Here is a 15,833-nt window from a genome sequence, read left to right as displayed (position 1 = left end):
CATTCACCCTTTTGCATGGGACAATATAAACATTTTAGTGGATTTATGAGCATAAAGGAGCATCTGGAGATGATGAGATTGTGTAAGACTAATTTTAGAGTCTGAATTAAACTAACTCCATAGCTACAAAACTCCCTGCCATGTTTTCAGCTCTTGTTCAAAAGATGTCTATGGACCACGGCAAGCCCAGATTTCTTAACCAAATGGAACAGAAAAGTCTAGTGCACTACTGTTGGTGATGGTGTTGTGGGCACTGGCTTACTGAGAGGATTACGAAAATCCTTTATGAAGAATAGTTGTGCAATCAAATTTCTGAGGCAAATTTCTTCTCAGCTGTTAGCATGTGGGTTCCATTTTGCCATGAATAGGTGACTGTCTCTTGGATTTATTTATGTTTCTCACTTTTTAATAGAAAGTATAGCATGTATTCCTGGTTTCTAGGGGAAAAGTTGTTTCTTTTTTTCTTTTTCCTCCTGTATTTACCATTGTCTTCCAGTTTCAAATAAGCATATTGCAAATGAAACATAATAATAAAATTACTGCTGTATGATGTGTTAATGCAGTACATAGGGAAATAAAGTTGTTTGAAGTCAGTTTCGGTTTTGGAAATTTGACTTGCTCTCCTGAAGTATCTGAAATACCGAAATGCAAGTTCTGTTTTGTGTTTAATTTCTTTTTTTCCTCTTTCCCCAGTGATTCGTACTAGTGAAAGGCTTCCAGCCTAGCAGTGACGGTTATTGAAAGTTCAAATAATAGAAGGCTCAGTATGTGAGCAAATGCACAGCCTTTTGGGAGCTCAGAGTCCCCAGTGGCACTGACTTACAGCGTTATGTCATAGTTTTGGCCATCATCTCTTCCAGAAGTGGCTGATGCACAAGTGAAAGGTGGAAGTTACTGATCACAGTGATTAATGAGTAGATCACAACCTGCACAGTGCTCTACATGCATCATTTTCTGGGGCCCCCTCTCAAAATACTTATAGCCTAGAGATGGAAAGGATAAAATCAAAAACAAACAAACAAACAAACAAGAAAAGCCTTTGGAAGATATGTTCAGCATGCTTCCTACCTGCTCCCCAGTGAAACAAAGGTAGCTCATGACCAGTGAAGCCTTTTTTCCTGTGAATCCATTTTTTGAGGTTAACTGAACTTTGATATTTAAAACAGTATGTGAGTCTGATTGAAGTTTTCTCCATGAAGTAATGAAGCAGTTGGGTCTTTTTCTTCTACAGATTTTTCTGTATTTGCTTATGGGAATGCCAACAAAATTTCACTCCTCTATTCATTTGACTTATATTTTTTATGGAATGGAGATCTCAGTACTACTGAGTTTCTAAAAACTACACCTGAAACCTCCGATCATAAATTTGACCAATATTGGCCAACAGTTTGAAGAGGTTTTAGTTGGAATAGATGCCCATGGTGTAATCACATACACACTTAGCTCCCTAACCTCAACATCATGGAAAAAAAATGAATGTGTTATTTCTAACAGAGAACCCTTTTAAGAGCAACCAAAGATTTTATACAACAGGAACTACAAATATTTTTAGCTGTACTAATGCTTCATTTATTAGATAATAAGAATACTAAACAGTTTTCTAGAAGGAAAGAGATCTGTAGTTTTTAGCAAAGCCCTACTAGTTTCTGCTTCCAGTGCTTTCCTACGTTTTTCAATGCATTGCCCAAAGCTAAAAAAACAATTTTGCTTAAAAGTGAAAGAAATGCCAGATACTACCTTCCTCTCCTGCAGCCACCCTGGAGCAATTCTGACAATAGGACCTATCCTTACAAACTGAAACAGGAATACATTTTCAATGGACTCTTCAAGGAGAAGGTTGCTCAAGCGTTCTGCAAATTATACTGTGTTTGATGAAAAGTATTTGTGTTCCATGCTTGTGTATAGTCTTGTCTTGTTTATGACAGTGTTTAAAGTGTCTATCCAACACAGTTTATCTGCATTCTGATCTTGTCCTGTCTTGGATAGGTTCCTTGCTGGCTTCACTGAGAACATCCTGCCATTCCTGTCATCTTCAAATTTTGTCTGTTGATTTGGCCATATTACCTTCTCTTCTGCCTCAAGGAGCTGGCAAAGCTTCACTCCAGCCTGTATTTTGTTTTTTATCTTGTACTTCTGCTCTTTTCCAGCCATGCTAAGTTCAGTGGTGTTGTCTTTCTAGAGCTATTGCTGTGGTTTTACCTTTCTAATGCAGGGCAACATGTGAGTTCACAGGACAAACACCCTCCTTGCTGAGCAGTCACATTTTCTTTAGAGGGCCTGAAAATTCATCTTGTGATAAATGTTTTTGTGTAGAGAGAAACAAGAGGAATGGCAAAAACTATTTTGTTTGCCTTGCCTATCTGCTATTTTAAGATTTCAGACTTCTCAGGTGTAGGTAGCTGCATTTCTTGTAGTAATTGCACATTCCTTCATGGCGTTTCAGACATAATGCAGGTCTGCTCTTCCATTTCAGTTCTCATGTTAGATAGGAACATTGACATTTGTTGTGCTAGCCATTAGTCATTTCATTCGTGGCCCATATTCATTTTATGGTGGGTTATTTAAGATCTTTTCCAGGACCTTTTCTTAAACTGTTAACGTACTTGAGGACCAGTGAGAGGGGAGTGTAGTTAGTGAGATTTGAGGTTGTGCAATATGAATGACTTCCACTGGTTTTTGGTAGGAGGCTGCTGCACGGCTTGTGGAAATCAGTTGGTGCCAACAGTCTGTGGTAGAGCAACAGACTCAGCTTTTACAGAATAGATTTTTTTGGGGGTTTTTTCTTTTTTTTTTTTTTTTAATTCTTATTTGTTTATTTTTTCCATTTCCATTTAGTAGTTTTTTTCTCTGTTATCTCTGTTGAGTATACCTGTTGAACCACCCGTGCTTACTGAAGGCATTCACATGTCAGGAGCCAACCTTCCACACACTTTTATATTCACTGTAAAGCGTGGGGTTCATTCCCTGTGCCTTTTGCTTTTAGGTGGGTGTATTCTTCTGATTTCTTTTTTTACTAATTGAGTAAGTTATCATGACATGCAGTGTTTGAGACTAGCCAGCAACCTTCTGTGGCAGGGTGGGAGGAAAAAAAGTTTTGGCCCAAGTCTGAGTCTAGGTGTAAATGCTGCAAGCTCATAGGTGCCATGTTGGATTATGCCACATCCCCTGTGCTTTAGAAGCCTCCATTGGAGTTTCAATGTGTATGTGCTTTGTTTCTGTTGCTGCAACTCTCCCTTGACTTTTTTTGAATTAGAAAAAACGTGCCAACCTCCACGCCATACGCCTGTTACTACTAATGCCTATGGTTTTTTCAGTCTCATATGCTTTCATATGTAAATTGGCTATCGAATTCCATCCTCAGTTTTAACCTGTAATAACTTCATTGCTAACAGTGCAATTTGCACTGCTGTAATTTGGATCAGAATCTGGATGCATATGTAAATGTGTGCACGTATGCACAGACCTAATGCCTACTTCTTAGCATACACACACACACACACACACATATATATATGCACTTTCTTTTTACAGTTTAAAATGAGAGGGAGAATCTGTTGATTAATTATATACTGATGAATTTTAGAGCAACTAGCAAGAGGAAAATAAATCATTTGAAGTAGTAGGTGGATTTTGGATTCGTGCACGCACACACACATCTTTACAATATATTCTGATTCTTGTCAGTTCCGAGCAGGAACTTTTCTTCTTCCCCTGACTTGCAATTCTGAATTTTCTGTGAACCTCGATTCTCATTTTTAGTTGAATTTGGGGAAAATGGAGGCAGAGAAATAATAAAATTAAAAAAATAAAAAAGGGAAGAAAGAAACCCCCCAAAACTGCTACCTCAGCCCCCACTTCTATACCACCAGCACAAACATGGAACATATTTTAGCAGAAGTGCCCCAGCTCTATCATATGTGCTGTGCAGAGTCATCATGGCCATGGTGCATAGCTGAGAGCCGGAAAGCAAACAGCTGCTGTAGCCTGATTTGAGTTAAAATAGTGTCAGTGTTTAGTCTGGCGCAGTGCTTCAGGAGAGATTGGCAGCTGGGTCAAACAAAGTCATTCCATTGGCTCCCTTCCCAGTAAGCTTCTGCTAGTATTTAGGTACTAGTGCAGCCTAGGCCCCTTTTCTCAGGGATAGCCTAACATCTGACCGCACCCTCTTTGCTTTTTAAAAAATGCCTTTTCACTCTTTAAGATAAATCCTCTATTATACAATCTGCCACTAATTGTGTGTTAAGACTGTTTTTCTCTCGAAAGCTGACGCATCCTGCTCTCAACGTGGTGTAGAAAGTGGGCTGTTACAGTGCTGGATTAATAAAAGGGGCCTTTATGGTTTGTGAAAGAATATCTCTGTGCTTAGGCAGGAAACTTTTTGATCCACAGAAAAGCCAGACGACATCTAGGTAAGGCTGTGTATCAAATCTGCTTTTATGGGAGAGCGGGGCAGCGAGCACTGTTAATTGAGATTGCTTCAAGTTTGCATGCCCGTTTTGATAAGCTTTTTAGAAAGTTTAGGAAATAGCTGCTCCTGCGTCTCAAGCCTTTTCTCTCCTCCCTCCTCCTCACTCCTCCTATGCCTTTACTGCTCGCAAAAGCTTGTAATGATCTGCTGAGTTTTCGCTGGAATACGCGCGGACGTCTCGCTTCTTTTTGGAGAGGGGTTTCTTGCAGGGACGCAGAGCAAAAAAGTTCTGCTGTCAGACCCAAATGTTGTTAGAAGTGGAGTGGCTGGGGAGAATTTACAGGGAAAGCTTTCCACTGTTACAGACTGCCTGTGCAATCATTTAAAAGTAGTTGAAAACTGCTTTGAACTAACAAGGGTTTAATTACGGAAAAGTTTAACGTGGCGATGGAAGGAATATTAAGTAAGTTGTCTTTGTCTCATACTTTTTAATTTTAGTTGTTGCTTTAGCCTGTTGGGTCACATTTTTTGTCAGCGCTGAAGGCTGCCATGAATTGATAATGAGGGCCCCTTTTTGCACATGATTTTGGCACTTGGCCAAAATCAACTTCCCAAGGCAAGCTTTCTCTAAAAGAACCTGAAGCATTTTTTTGTGATTAGGAATCATGTCTGAAAGCTGCCACAACCAGTTGTGTAGGCATGTCAAAATGACTTTATACAGTATATCTGGAGCATTCGGGGGGGAGGGTCTGTTTTTTCCTCGTGCACCAAATTGTTGCTATTATCATTCTAAATTTCCGCAGCTTACGCACCTCCAAAAACCAGGCTACAGAGAGCTAAGGCATAATGAGGATCGTTGGTATCTTTGTATTTTTCAACATGCCAAAGCAGCACTAATTGTCACATTTAAGCAAGATACAGTATTAGGGGTTGCTTAAAACACTTGTGGATGTAAAGCAGATGAATCTTTAAACTTTTAATCTCAGTAAATTATGCTCAGTGAACAGTAAGTAATGATATTTTTGAGAAGTTTCTTTGTTTGAATTGTATGAGCAGAGCTTTTTGATATATCTCTTTTTAAAATACATGCTTGGATCCACTGGGGGGAAATTTGCGAGGAAAATCTCAGATGTGCCTTTGGATTTTTCCCATTTCCTTGAAATGTGGGTATGGATCTGATCTGCAAGACAGGGAACAGGAGCTGGGTAGTCCTTTGTTGTTAAAAAGGGGGAAAGGGAGTTAGTCTAAACATTAATAAGGAGCTGCAAAAGTTCACGTTTCAAGTGTGCTCGGAGTTCTGAAATTTGTGGAGATCATCAGTGCAATAAATGGGTGATTATTCCTCGCTGATATTATATAAACAAGTTTGGCACTGTAAGTGAATACATTATTATTGTACACTTGAACGTTCTGTGAATTTAATCTGTATTTAACAAAGCAACCCAGCAACTGGAAATCAGGGACCTCCTATTACATGCTGTGTATGCTCTACCTCAGTGTTGTTTCCACGTGTGTTCAATGTAAAGGCAAAATGCGTGAGCCAGCAATTTTGTCAGGTATTTTTATTTTACATTTCTGCACTTGTGGCTGTAGCTGAGGAGTTGCTCGTGCCTTCCTGTGTGTGTTGTTTAGTTATTAGCAACACCATCTTTCGGCAGCAATATCGACATGGAACAGCCTTTTCGCACCTTCCCCTGCCCCCTGCCCCAGCCTTGATCCCTTTTTGCTGCTGTTAAAATGGGCTTTACAGGTATTGTCTCTCTTCTGTTAAACTGTACGTTTTCTGTAAGGTGTTGGGTGTGTGTGTGTGTGTGTGTTGCCTTTATTACATAATGCAAGACACAGCTACACTGGGAAAAAGCTCAAGCTTTACAGACTCCTCAGAATCGGTACTTTCATGTAACTTGCCTGGGAGAGTTTGTTCATTGTTACATTGCAGCAGACTGAGTTACAGCACTCAAAAGTCTCCTACAAGTTTAACTATAACACGTTATATTTGCAGTGAAAATAAGCAGACAAGATGAACATGTTGCAATAGAATAGATGGGGAACATTAGTAAAAGAAAACTCATATAACTAAATTGCATTTTTCTGAGGCTTTTGAAAAGTTTTACAGCAGGGAAAAAATGCATCACTGTTGAATCCTATTTTAATGTAAAGCACTGTCAGAAAATGATCATACTGGGTGCAAATGTAAATGTGATGGTAGAGTTTTTGCAAATCGTTATGGAATTTATTTGCCGGTGCGTAGAAGTAATTTCTTGAATTACTGAATTAGGTACTGTTAATTTAAAATATGCACATACCCACCTTATTACTGCAAAACTAACTTTAAAATGTTTTACTGTGATATTCCTAGTTTTTGCCTAGAATGTTACTGTGAAATAAGGAACACATGCTAGTGTACTATTTCTAGAGGTTTTCTTTTCTATTTTGGTTGGTGAAGCGTTGTGTTATAAATCACAGCAAGTTATGCTCCAAAAACTTTTAAACAGTTTTTAAACCCAGAATAAAATGTATTTCTGATAGCATATCTGAAATATAAAATCTAATATATGAAGTAACAAAGTTTTTCTTAAAAACATAAAGCATTATAAATTTGGCTTTTGATTGCAGACACCAAATTAACATTTTCCTTCATCAAGAAATCTATTGTCTGTATGAACAGACAAAAAAGTCATGTTTTCATCAGATAAATAAGCATTCTGTATTCATAACTTTAAAGTTCATAGATACTGCATTCTATTTTTAAATCCCAAACCAGTAGATAAATGTTTCTTCTTTATAAATAGGTTGATAAATAACTGGTTAGTTACTTTTCCTAAAATTACAAAAGATGAAGAATACAAAGTATTCTCCATTGTGCCTTTTTTAACAGCCCTCAGGAATAATGTGTCTCTAATCTTCCTGCTTGGAGGGCTTTATGTTTTCTATTTGTTTGCAAACATATCATGAAAGAGTGCAATTATTAAGCTTAAGTTAGATGTAATTTTGTATCTTAGATTTTGCTCCATAGAACTATTGAACTCTCAGTTACCCAATTCAGTGCAGCAAATAAATTTATTTTCCATTCAAAAAACAAATTCTTGCCTTTTAGTTGGCATTTTTATTGATCATTAGACATTAATATTTCATATTTTTGTAGTGCAGTATAAGTGGTACATATTGTTATGCTTTTGAATAAAAGTTATAAATGTATTTATAAAATACTTTGACTTATATGAAAGAAAAATAACCCTAAACATCATGGAACACTTTCAGTTTATCAAGAAAACATTGGTCTTGTAAAAATAGCTTTATTCCTCAGTAGATTCTGCAGCGTGTTTTAAAACCTTGGAAAGTAAACAGGGCTGTTTTGTTTTGTCTTATGGGTTTGTTGGTTTTGGGGTTTTTTTAGCAAGGATTTCATTCATATAAACTAAGCACTTTGTTTTATATGTTCTAAATTCCAGCAATGAGATAAATAAATTGCTGGATTGGATGGAACATAATTATTGAATTTTGGCAGAACTTCAGTGAACTCTGCCATGAAAGATTAATGTGCACAGTGCACTCTTAGATTCTAAAGTAACAGAGTAAGATAAGGGGAGTGCAAAACAGACTCCAACCTTTGTGGTTTAGAGAAAATAGAAAACCATGGGCAAATGTTAACTTTTGGTATAAACTGCTAATGATAATGTTTTGTCATCTGGGTGATAAAAACTACAGGAGGAGACAAGAAAATCCAATTTAACACAAATTCTCTCCACTTCTTTCTTGCTCTGCCTCCCATTTTTCAGTATTAGAATAGCCACGGTTTCTCTATGTTCTCAGGGAAAGGAGAACAGAGCAGGCAGGGTACTTGCAGTATCCAGTAATGTAATGTCCTGATGGAATCCCTCCACATCCGCACGTGTCGTATGTGGGTTTTCACTATGGCCACGATTTTGGTTTGTGATTATGGTGCACTGATTTCAGAATACGAGTAAAATTGTACTGGCTGGATGAAGGCTACATGTAGTTATAGTAGTGGTTGTTATTATTCCCTCTTCTTTCTCTACCAAACCTTGACTCTTTAAAACATTTGCTTCAATCGACAAATTATGGTTACAATCACAAAATCTTATTCCTCTTGGCTTTTAAATAATAACTGCACCCAAATAATGTTTTTAATTGAGAACAAAGATGCATTGTGCTGCCAGTCAGGCTCCCTTGGCAGGACCAATACGATTGCAAAGACTTTTTAGTATTTTCAGTCAGTTCGCTATAGGGGACAACAGGCACAACATCCACCCTGCTCTGGGGAAAGTGCTGCTGCTTTGCCGACTGCTCCCTGTTCCTGGGAGCAATCTCTCTGCCTGCTCAGCCTCTCCAGCACCCTTTACCTAAGCCCACGTGCTTTCCCTTCCTCAGCTATGTGCAGTCCCAAGCACCAGCCCCAAGCACCAGTCCCTGGCTGCGGCGCTGTTTTCCAGTAGGGCTCAGGAACAGCAGCATGACGAGCAGGCTCCAGCGTGGCTGCAGGCGTGGGGGCTGCCTGACTGCCTGGCCATGGGGCTACGGCTCAGTGCACCCAAAATGCCTGGAATCAGAAGGAGTGAGGCAGGAAGGATGCACCCATGATGGGATTTTTCTTCTCTTTGCTCCTTGCTTCCAGACTGTTAACCTGCTGCTGAGGCCGAGTGTGCTCGGCTCAGTGTTTTAAGATGGCAGGTATCCAGAATCTTGGATGTATTTCGTGACTTCAAAGACATTTCTTCTCTCCTTCCCAGTCACATCCTTAAGCTCATGATGACAGCGTTATGAGTGGGATAGTTAGAGAGGTGTAAGGGCAAGGGACTGATCCAGTGCCCATTGCAGTCAGCAGAGAGAATCCCCCTGACTACATGTCTTTGGATCCCACAGCCTGTGACCTGGCTGCTCTTCCCCCTTAGTTCCTGATGGCACCAGCTTGACTGGCATTGCTATCCTACTCAAGCAGCTTCCTTGTCTTCATTGGCACTCCTCAAAGAGGAAGGTTTACTGAGTAAAAGACTTGAATGTGTTTTCCTTGTGTTGTAAAGAAGCCGAGACTGAGTGCTTATTTTGCCCATTTACAGTCCTTGTCCTTCTCTCCTCCTAGAAATGACTCTTGTTCCTGACCTTGATTTATGAATTCATATCACCATTTCAAGTGGAGTTCAGTATGTGCAGCTACACGTCTTCTAGTGTATCCCCATTAAAATGCTGCATTTGTGTAGGTCCAAGATGAAATGAATTTACATTCTAGGCCTGTTGTTTTGATAATCAGGCACAATTTTCTTTCAATAAGGTTGATTCCAGGGTACCTTGATCTTCAAACAAAAAAAGGATATTTTTATCTTTTTTAGAGTACCGTAGAGTGCTTCGGTCTTTGTTTGCCCTATAAATGTTTTTAGTTGGAAAACCTTTAACAAGTTACATGCAGAGTGTGTCTGTGTTTTAAAGCATATAATGATCCTTTTTGCTTTTAAGTAATTCACAGATATAAGAATTGTTTTTAGCAATGTAAATATGTTACTGCAGCTAGCTAAAGAATAGTAGTAGGAATATTGTGCCTTCTTTGCACGGGTAATAAATGTATTTGCATGTGAAATCAAGTTATGCTTTTACAGTAGTGGGGTTATGGACTGCTGAAATACTCAGTCTTAGAATATTATAGATATTTTTGCAGAAGTTGTATACGTGACCCAGCGAACACCCCCCATATAATTTGAACGCCTAATAGCTGGGTGGATGTCGAAATGCCTACCAGGTGTCACATGTGAGGCTCTGAGATGAGCGAACAAAAAGGTGCATGAAAGCAAAGCCTGCTGCTGGCTCTGTGCTGACCCGGCGAGCCCTGCCTGCTCCCAGGGGTGCTGAGCTGGGGGCACTGGGCCCCGCGGCCTCGGAGCAGCTGCGCGGAGCAGAGAGCAGAGCCAAGGCACTTGTGAGTGCACAGAGCATTTGTTCTGCCTGGGAGAGAGGGAGCACAGCGGCTGGGCTGGGATCTGAGCTCTGTCCTGAGCCTTTCTCAGGGTGGGGAGAGCGCCTTTCAGCTGCGATCCCAGAGCCCTTGGCAGAGTGTGGAGAAGTTTTGCAGGCAGGGCACTGGGACAGTGAGGGATTAGCCCTGCCTGGGGCTTCATGAGTTACAGCAAAGTTTAAAACCTGAATTATAGGCAGAAAGTATGAGACAGGTGAATGTGGTTTCTTAGATGTATAACTATGTGGAAGACTTTCTTTCAATCATAGTAATGGATTATTAAGGAGAATAAATTATACTGATGGGATGTTTGGGTGCTTTTGATGTTACTTGCACATTGTGCAGGTCAGCAGAGCAAATTAGCCTAAAACATAGTCTGTAAAATGAGGTACTTCGTGTTTTACAAATTTGCACATCCTGGTGTCCATTTCTGAGACGTCTGTCCCTGGGTATGCCACATCTCCCAGTGGCTGAGTGTTACAAATGGTTGACCCTTCCCTTCCACTGGGACATACAAAATCTTGCATGTCAACATTACAATCTTCCAAAACATAGAAAGAGTGTTGTGAAGAAGAGTTTTGCAGATGTCTGAAACTTTATTTTAATTGTGAGAAATGAGGAGCAGTGATGTATAAAAGCTATTACACTTGAGTGGGGCAAGTAGGGGAGGAAGGTTTGAGTTTTGAAAACCCAACCTTGTCGTGTAACTCCCAATGTTGGAAGCTATGAAAATATTGATGATGGAACTGAAATCATGTTATGCTGGCAGATCACAGCTAAAAGTGCTTTTTGTGATCTCAGAACATGACCGAAGCAGCAGAGTATTTGACTAAAATAGTGCTGCATTAATAATAGGAACAAAACAAATACTGGAAAGAAATTCCAAATACTTACAAGGTATCTCATTTGGGGACATACATTAGTTTGGTAAATTCCAATTCCCAGACTGGCAATAATGATTGTTAATGTATACCTTTTATGACTTTCAGAGAAAGAGGAGCCAACTTGAGGAGCATTCATATTGTGATACCCTCAGTGGTAAGTACCCTAACTGCAATCAAGTTTATTACATTTTTGTAGAGTAGAGGCCTTTTCAAGACCACACTTGATGCAGCTTAGTCACACAACAGCTTCAAATGGCATTCTGGAATAATAGGGCAGTAATGTGATACAGTCTATAATGAAAATCAGTGTAAAGCACAGGTGGTTGCAAGCATTTGTGTGGTCAGATATAAAACCTTCGCTATGGGTACAAGCTACTGCTTTCCCACTTGAGGAAAGTATAATTAAAAGTGGTTTCCAGATGTGCTGGCACACATCTGCCATTTTAAAAGGGGAATTTTGCAAATGCAAACTGAACTGTATTGCATTTGTTGTTATAAAGCTGTTGATGGTTTTTCAGGTAATAAAAAGGTTGGAGGCATCAACACCCCCTCTGTAAAATCGAGGTGTCTTTAGACAACAGGCAGTAGGATTTTGTGTTCACATTGTGTTCTTAAGTGTTTTTGTGAGTAGTTCATAGCTGAGCTGTGGCAAATATGCAAAATTTATCTGGAAAATATTAACACTTATTTCATGAAAATATGAGAGGTCATTCCTTGCTAGTGATTTCATTTTTTGCCAGGTTGATGTAGCAAATTTGTGTGGGTTTGTTTGTTTGTTTTCAGAGCAGTGAAATAAATGATATTGTAAAACATTAGGATTCAGTTACTTTAAACAAATTTTCAAGATAAGTAAATAATCAGGAAACAAGAAAAATATATGTTGAAAATAGACCTTTAATTTGGCTTCACACAGAAAGCAGAAAAAACTCTACTTATAGGCTTCCATGATGCATCCTTAGTTGCGCTATCTGGAAGAAAATAGAACAAAATTAGAAAAGGTGCTGGGCTTTAAAATATTTCTGAGAGAAGATTACAGATCTGTTGTTTTAGCTAAATAAACACCCTGTTTATCCTAATATCCCCTTGATTTTGTTAAAGCTCACATTTGCCCTGGAAATGTTGCTATTAAAATAGAATCCTGGTTTTAGAAGTAAGTGTTTGCAGTTCCAGAAGTTTTAGTTACTGCTGCTGCTTGGAACAAGCACAAGGGAAGAATGTTGTGCCTGCCATGTTCTTACTGGCTCTTCTTATTGCACTGCACCAGTTACTCATAACTATGACTTTGAATTGGTTTTGAAAAAAATGAAAGATGTGATCTATTAGTCTGAGGGTCTTGGACTATTGGCCAAGCTGCTAAATGATAAGAGAGATTTTTTAGGATGTCGTGTGTCATATTGCCTGATCTTCACACATATTTTCTTTACTTACTTCCACAGATGTGATTTGTAGCCATCTTTTTCAAGTGAGAGTCTAATCCTTAGCATTTTATTTTAGGGAAATACTGACACTGAGTAAATCAAATGGATTTCTGTATATTTCCTCTTAGTTGGACTCTTTCACTTACAAGTTGCTTTTTCCATTTAAGTCTTTCTTTCTTGACTAAGCAGAATCTAAACCCTCTTTTGAAGTGTGTAAATATCAGAATAATTTGCAGATTTTGTCAGAAAAATGGCTGCTGAGATCAAATAATTTTTAATATAAAACTTAACATGTAGTCTGTACTTAAGTTTTTGCAATAGCTTTTCTGTCTGAGAGCTTGTAAGTTCTTACAAAGGCATTGATGATACAAAGGCAGTGAGGGATGCAAAAATCAACCTCAGTGGCAAATTGCCTTGTGTGTTTGATTTTTCTGGAATGACATAATAACTTGCTGTGATCCTGGTGCTGCTAAGAGTGCTCTGGTTTTAGCAATTTCATGCCTCTGAGACAAAGGGTGTAGAGCAGCTCATTGCATCTGCTCTGTGAACAGGGGCATCTTGAGGATACAATGAAATGGATGATAATCAATAAGAAGGATATTAATAACGTCATAATGAAGATGCTGTTTCATCAATATTTTCATCAATACTGGCTGCTAGTACATCTGACCTTTTTTTAATGTGTATACATTGTGATGGCTATGGTATATTATAAATGTTTTATTGTGACATAAAGTCTTCAAATTTGTTCTTCCAGTGACTGCTTTACAAGGATGTATTTACTAACACATGCACATACATTTAATATTAAACCACATTTAAATCACTGTTTGCCCAGAAGGTAGGATTTTAGCACTGAACCATTATAAGTTTTGGTATTTTTCTGGCACAATGCCATTTGACATCAAACTTAGAAAGGTCTAAAAGAATTCAGATGTGAAAATGTGCAAAATGAATGCACCCTGGCACTTAAATCACACTCTACTTCAATTAAGACTTGTTAATAGTCACTCCTTTAAACTGGCTGCTCCCATCAGAGACCAGCCCTGGCCAGACCCTTGCAACTGCCTTGCTCACAGTTTTGAACATAACCATTTTGTATAAAGAGTCAGTTTCCACAGAAGGTCAGGTGGTTTAGATAAAAGAAGTAGCTTACTGAAAAAATAAATTATTGGGGAGGTTGCATCCTTGGCATCTGCAGAATTTTGAGTGCTTTTTGATGATCACATTCCAGTTACTTGAAAATTAAAATGCTGCCCTGAGTGGGGAAGCTGTTGAAAAGTGTTTTGGGGCTGTGCATCAAGAGGCATGGAAAAGGCACTTTATGGGATGGCGAAGATCTTGCCCTGACCAATAGATGCAGAAAACAACCCATCAAAGATACATCACCCCTCGAGGGCAGCAAACCTGTCCAGTGTAGCTCAAACAGCTCAGCACTGCTCCTCTGGGGTGGACACCTCTGCCAGACATACAGTGCAATTCTATAAGAGGCCAGTGAGTTGATGACTGTGAGTGCAGAAACTGTTACATATATATGATACCATTGCTCCTTTGTATTGCCAATTTTGCAAGGATTTCCTATTCTGAACATCTATATCCTGTTTTTTTGGGTAGTATTCTACATTCAACAAGTGCAGTGCTCCATATTTCACCCAGAAAAAGAATTGAGAGTCCCTGCTTGATGCTGCATTTTATCTCTATTTAGAACATTTTTTTTGTCTTGGGCTCTGAACTGTTGATTTTAATATTTTCTTCTAAATCAGGAGCACTGCCAGCACTTTTTATGCCTCCCAGATACACATTCTTCACCTTAAAGACTTCTGGTTGGGGCTTCACAATCAGTTGCTATAAGAATACATTAGAAATCATTGTCTAAGACCTTGAGAAGACTAACCTACAGGAAAAAAAGGGAATACTCTTTAATATTAAGACTGTTTTTTTAAAATGTATATCGCCACGATGAAAAAATTCAGAGAGGAAAGATACATTCAAAATATTGCTAAAAATATTCTTCAAATATTTCAATGAAATGACTTTATAGAACTTGAAGACAGATCAAAAGTAATTATCAGGTATGTCAAGATTTTTTTGACATTTCAGAACTTTCTGTTCTCTGAAATAGAAAAAAGAAACTATCATTTATCTTACAAATAAAGGTCAAGCAGAAGATTAATCAGATTAAGTTATATATTTGCTATCAGCATATATTGAAATATTTCATTTTGGCTTCTTTTTCTACATCTATATTAGTCTTTGGGAGCAAGAAAACCAAAAAGATAATTTTGAACGTTAAACCAGAACTTTTTAATCTTGAAAACATCTAAATAGAATATTTGAGCGATTTCAAAACACTCTCTGTTTTTTTAAATGGCAAGCAACTTGACACATTTCCTTGCAAATAACTTTATTTTTAAAGAAACAGCCTTTTTTAGAGGCAAAATTGTTTAAAATATTTCCAGCTTACTCTATCATGTGACAAACATATTTTGCACTTCTTCAATTGTTGTGCTTGTGTTTTTGTACAATGTGAAACATTAATTATTATTTTAATGTGTGAGTTCTTATGTTCATTCTTAGAGAGAATGAAGTACATGATAGCAGAAATATACAGAAAATCTAGTTTCAAAGTCTTTGGCTGTGTATAAGCCTCACATACTCATGGAAATAAGACCACTGAAACCACCAGAAATTGTGTGCTCAGTGATTTGCTGGAGGTCAGTATGTGTTACACCATTACAAATAGATTACATGAGACCTGCACACAGATAGTTACACTGCAAATAATCTTGGGTACAGCCATGCCGTAATTGCTGCCCTGAGCTTTCACCTCCTTTGGGTTTTCCCCCAGTGCCTGGGAAACCTGTGCAGTGCATGTCTGTAGCCAGGGCAGCAGGAACAGCAGCAAGACAGAGTCCTTGGGCCACCAAAGGTGTTGTCCAAGGAGCCTCCATGTTCTGCTATCCAGCTGGGCGACTCTGATCACTTGTCCTCTCCCAGCATCAGCCCTCCATTTCACTGGGCTGACATCCCTAGGTATTTTACTTCTTCCTAATATCATCCAGCTGAAATGTTTCAGTGCTGTTTAAGGGAGGCTTAAAGACTCAGCTCTTAATAGGGTTGTCATTCAAAGTGATTATACCCTTGCTTTTTACAGTTCT

At 38.6% G+C, this 15,833-nt stretch overlaps 1 protein-coding gene across 12 annotated transcripts in view; it reads left to right on the top strand.

Annotated features, from left to right (window-relative positions):
* LOC146445479 (uncharacterized) overlaps window positions 1-15,833 on the top strand; it is a 335,842-nt gene that overhangs the window by 223,551 nt on the left and 96,458 nt on the right. For 8 of the 12 annotated variants that reach the window (XR_014855136.1, XR_014855137.1, XR_014855145.1 and 5 more), the window contains one exon: window positions 11,363-11,411. Coding sequence is in view for 3 of the 12 variants with exons in the window: in XM_085074825.1 (XP_084930951.1) it covers window positions 11,363-11,382 (20 nt within the window). In the remaining 9 variants the exon portion in view is untranslated. Of the gene's footprint in view, window positions 1-4,050; window positions 4,410-4,573; window positions 4,872-5,230; window positions 5,415-6,000; window positions 6,159-11,362; window positions 11,412-15,833 lie in introns of those variants that run through there. The other 4 variants (XR_014855146.1, XR_014855150.1, XR_014855155.1 and 1 more) reach the window with 4 other exon arrangements.

This window comes from Lichenostomus cassidix, chromosome 1, assembly GCF_008360975.1.
Source record: "Lichenostomus cassidix isolate B80296 chromosome 1, HeHo_3.0, whole genome shotgun sequence".
In the NCBI taxonomy this organism is placed as follows: domain Eukaryota; kingdom Metazoa; phylum Chordata; class Aves; order Passeriformes; family Meliphagidae; genus Lichenostomus; species Lichenostomus cassidix.
The sequence above is the reverse complement of the archived record's forward strand: the minus strand, read 5'-3'. Positions and strand labels throughout refer to the sequence as shown.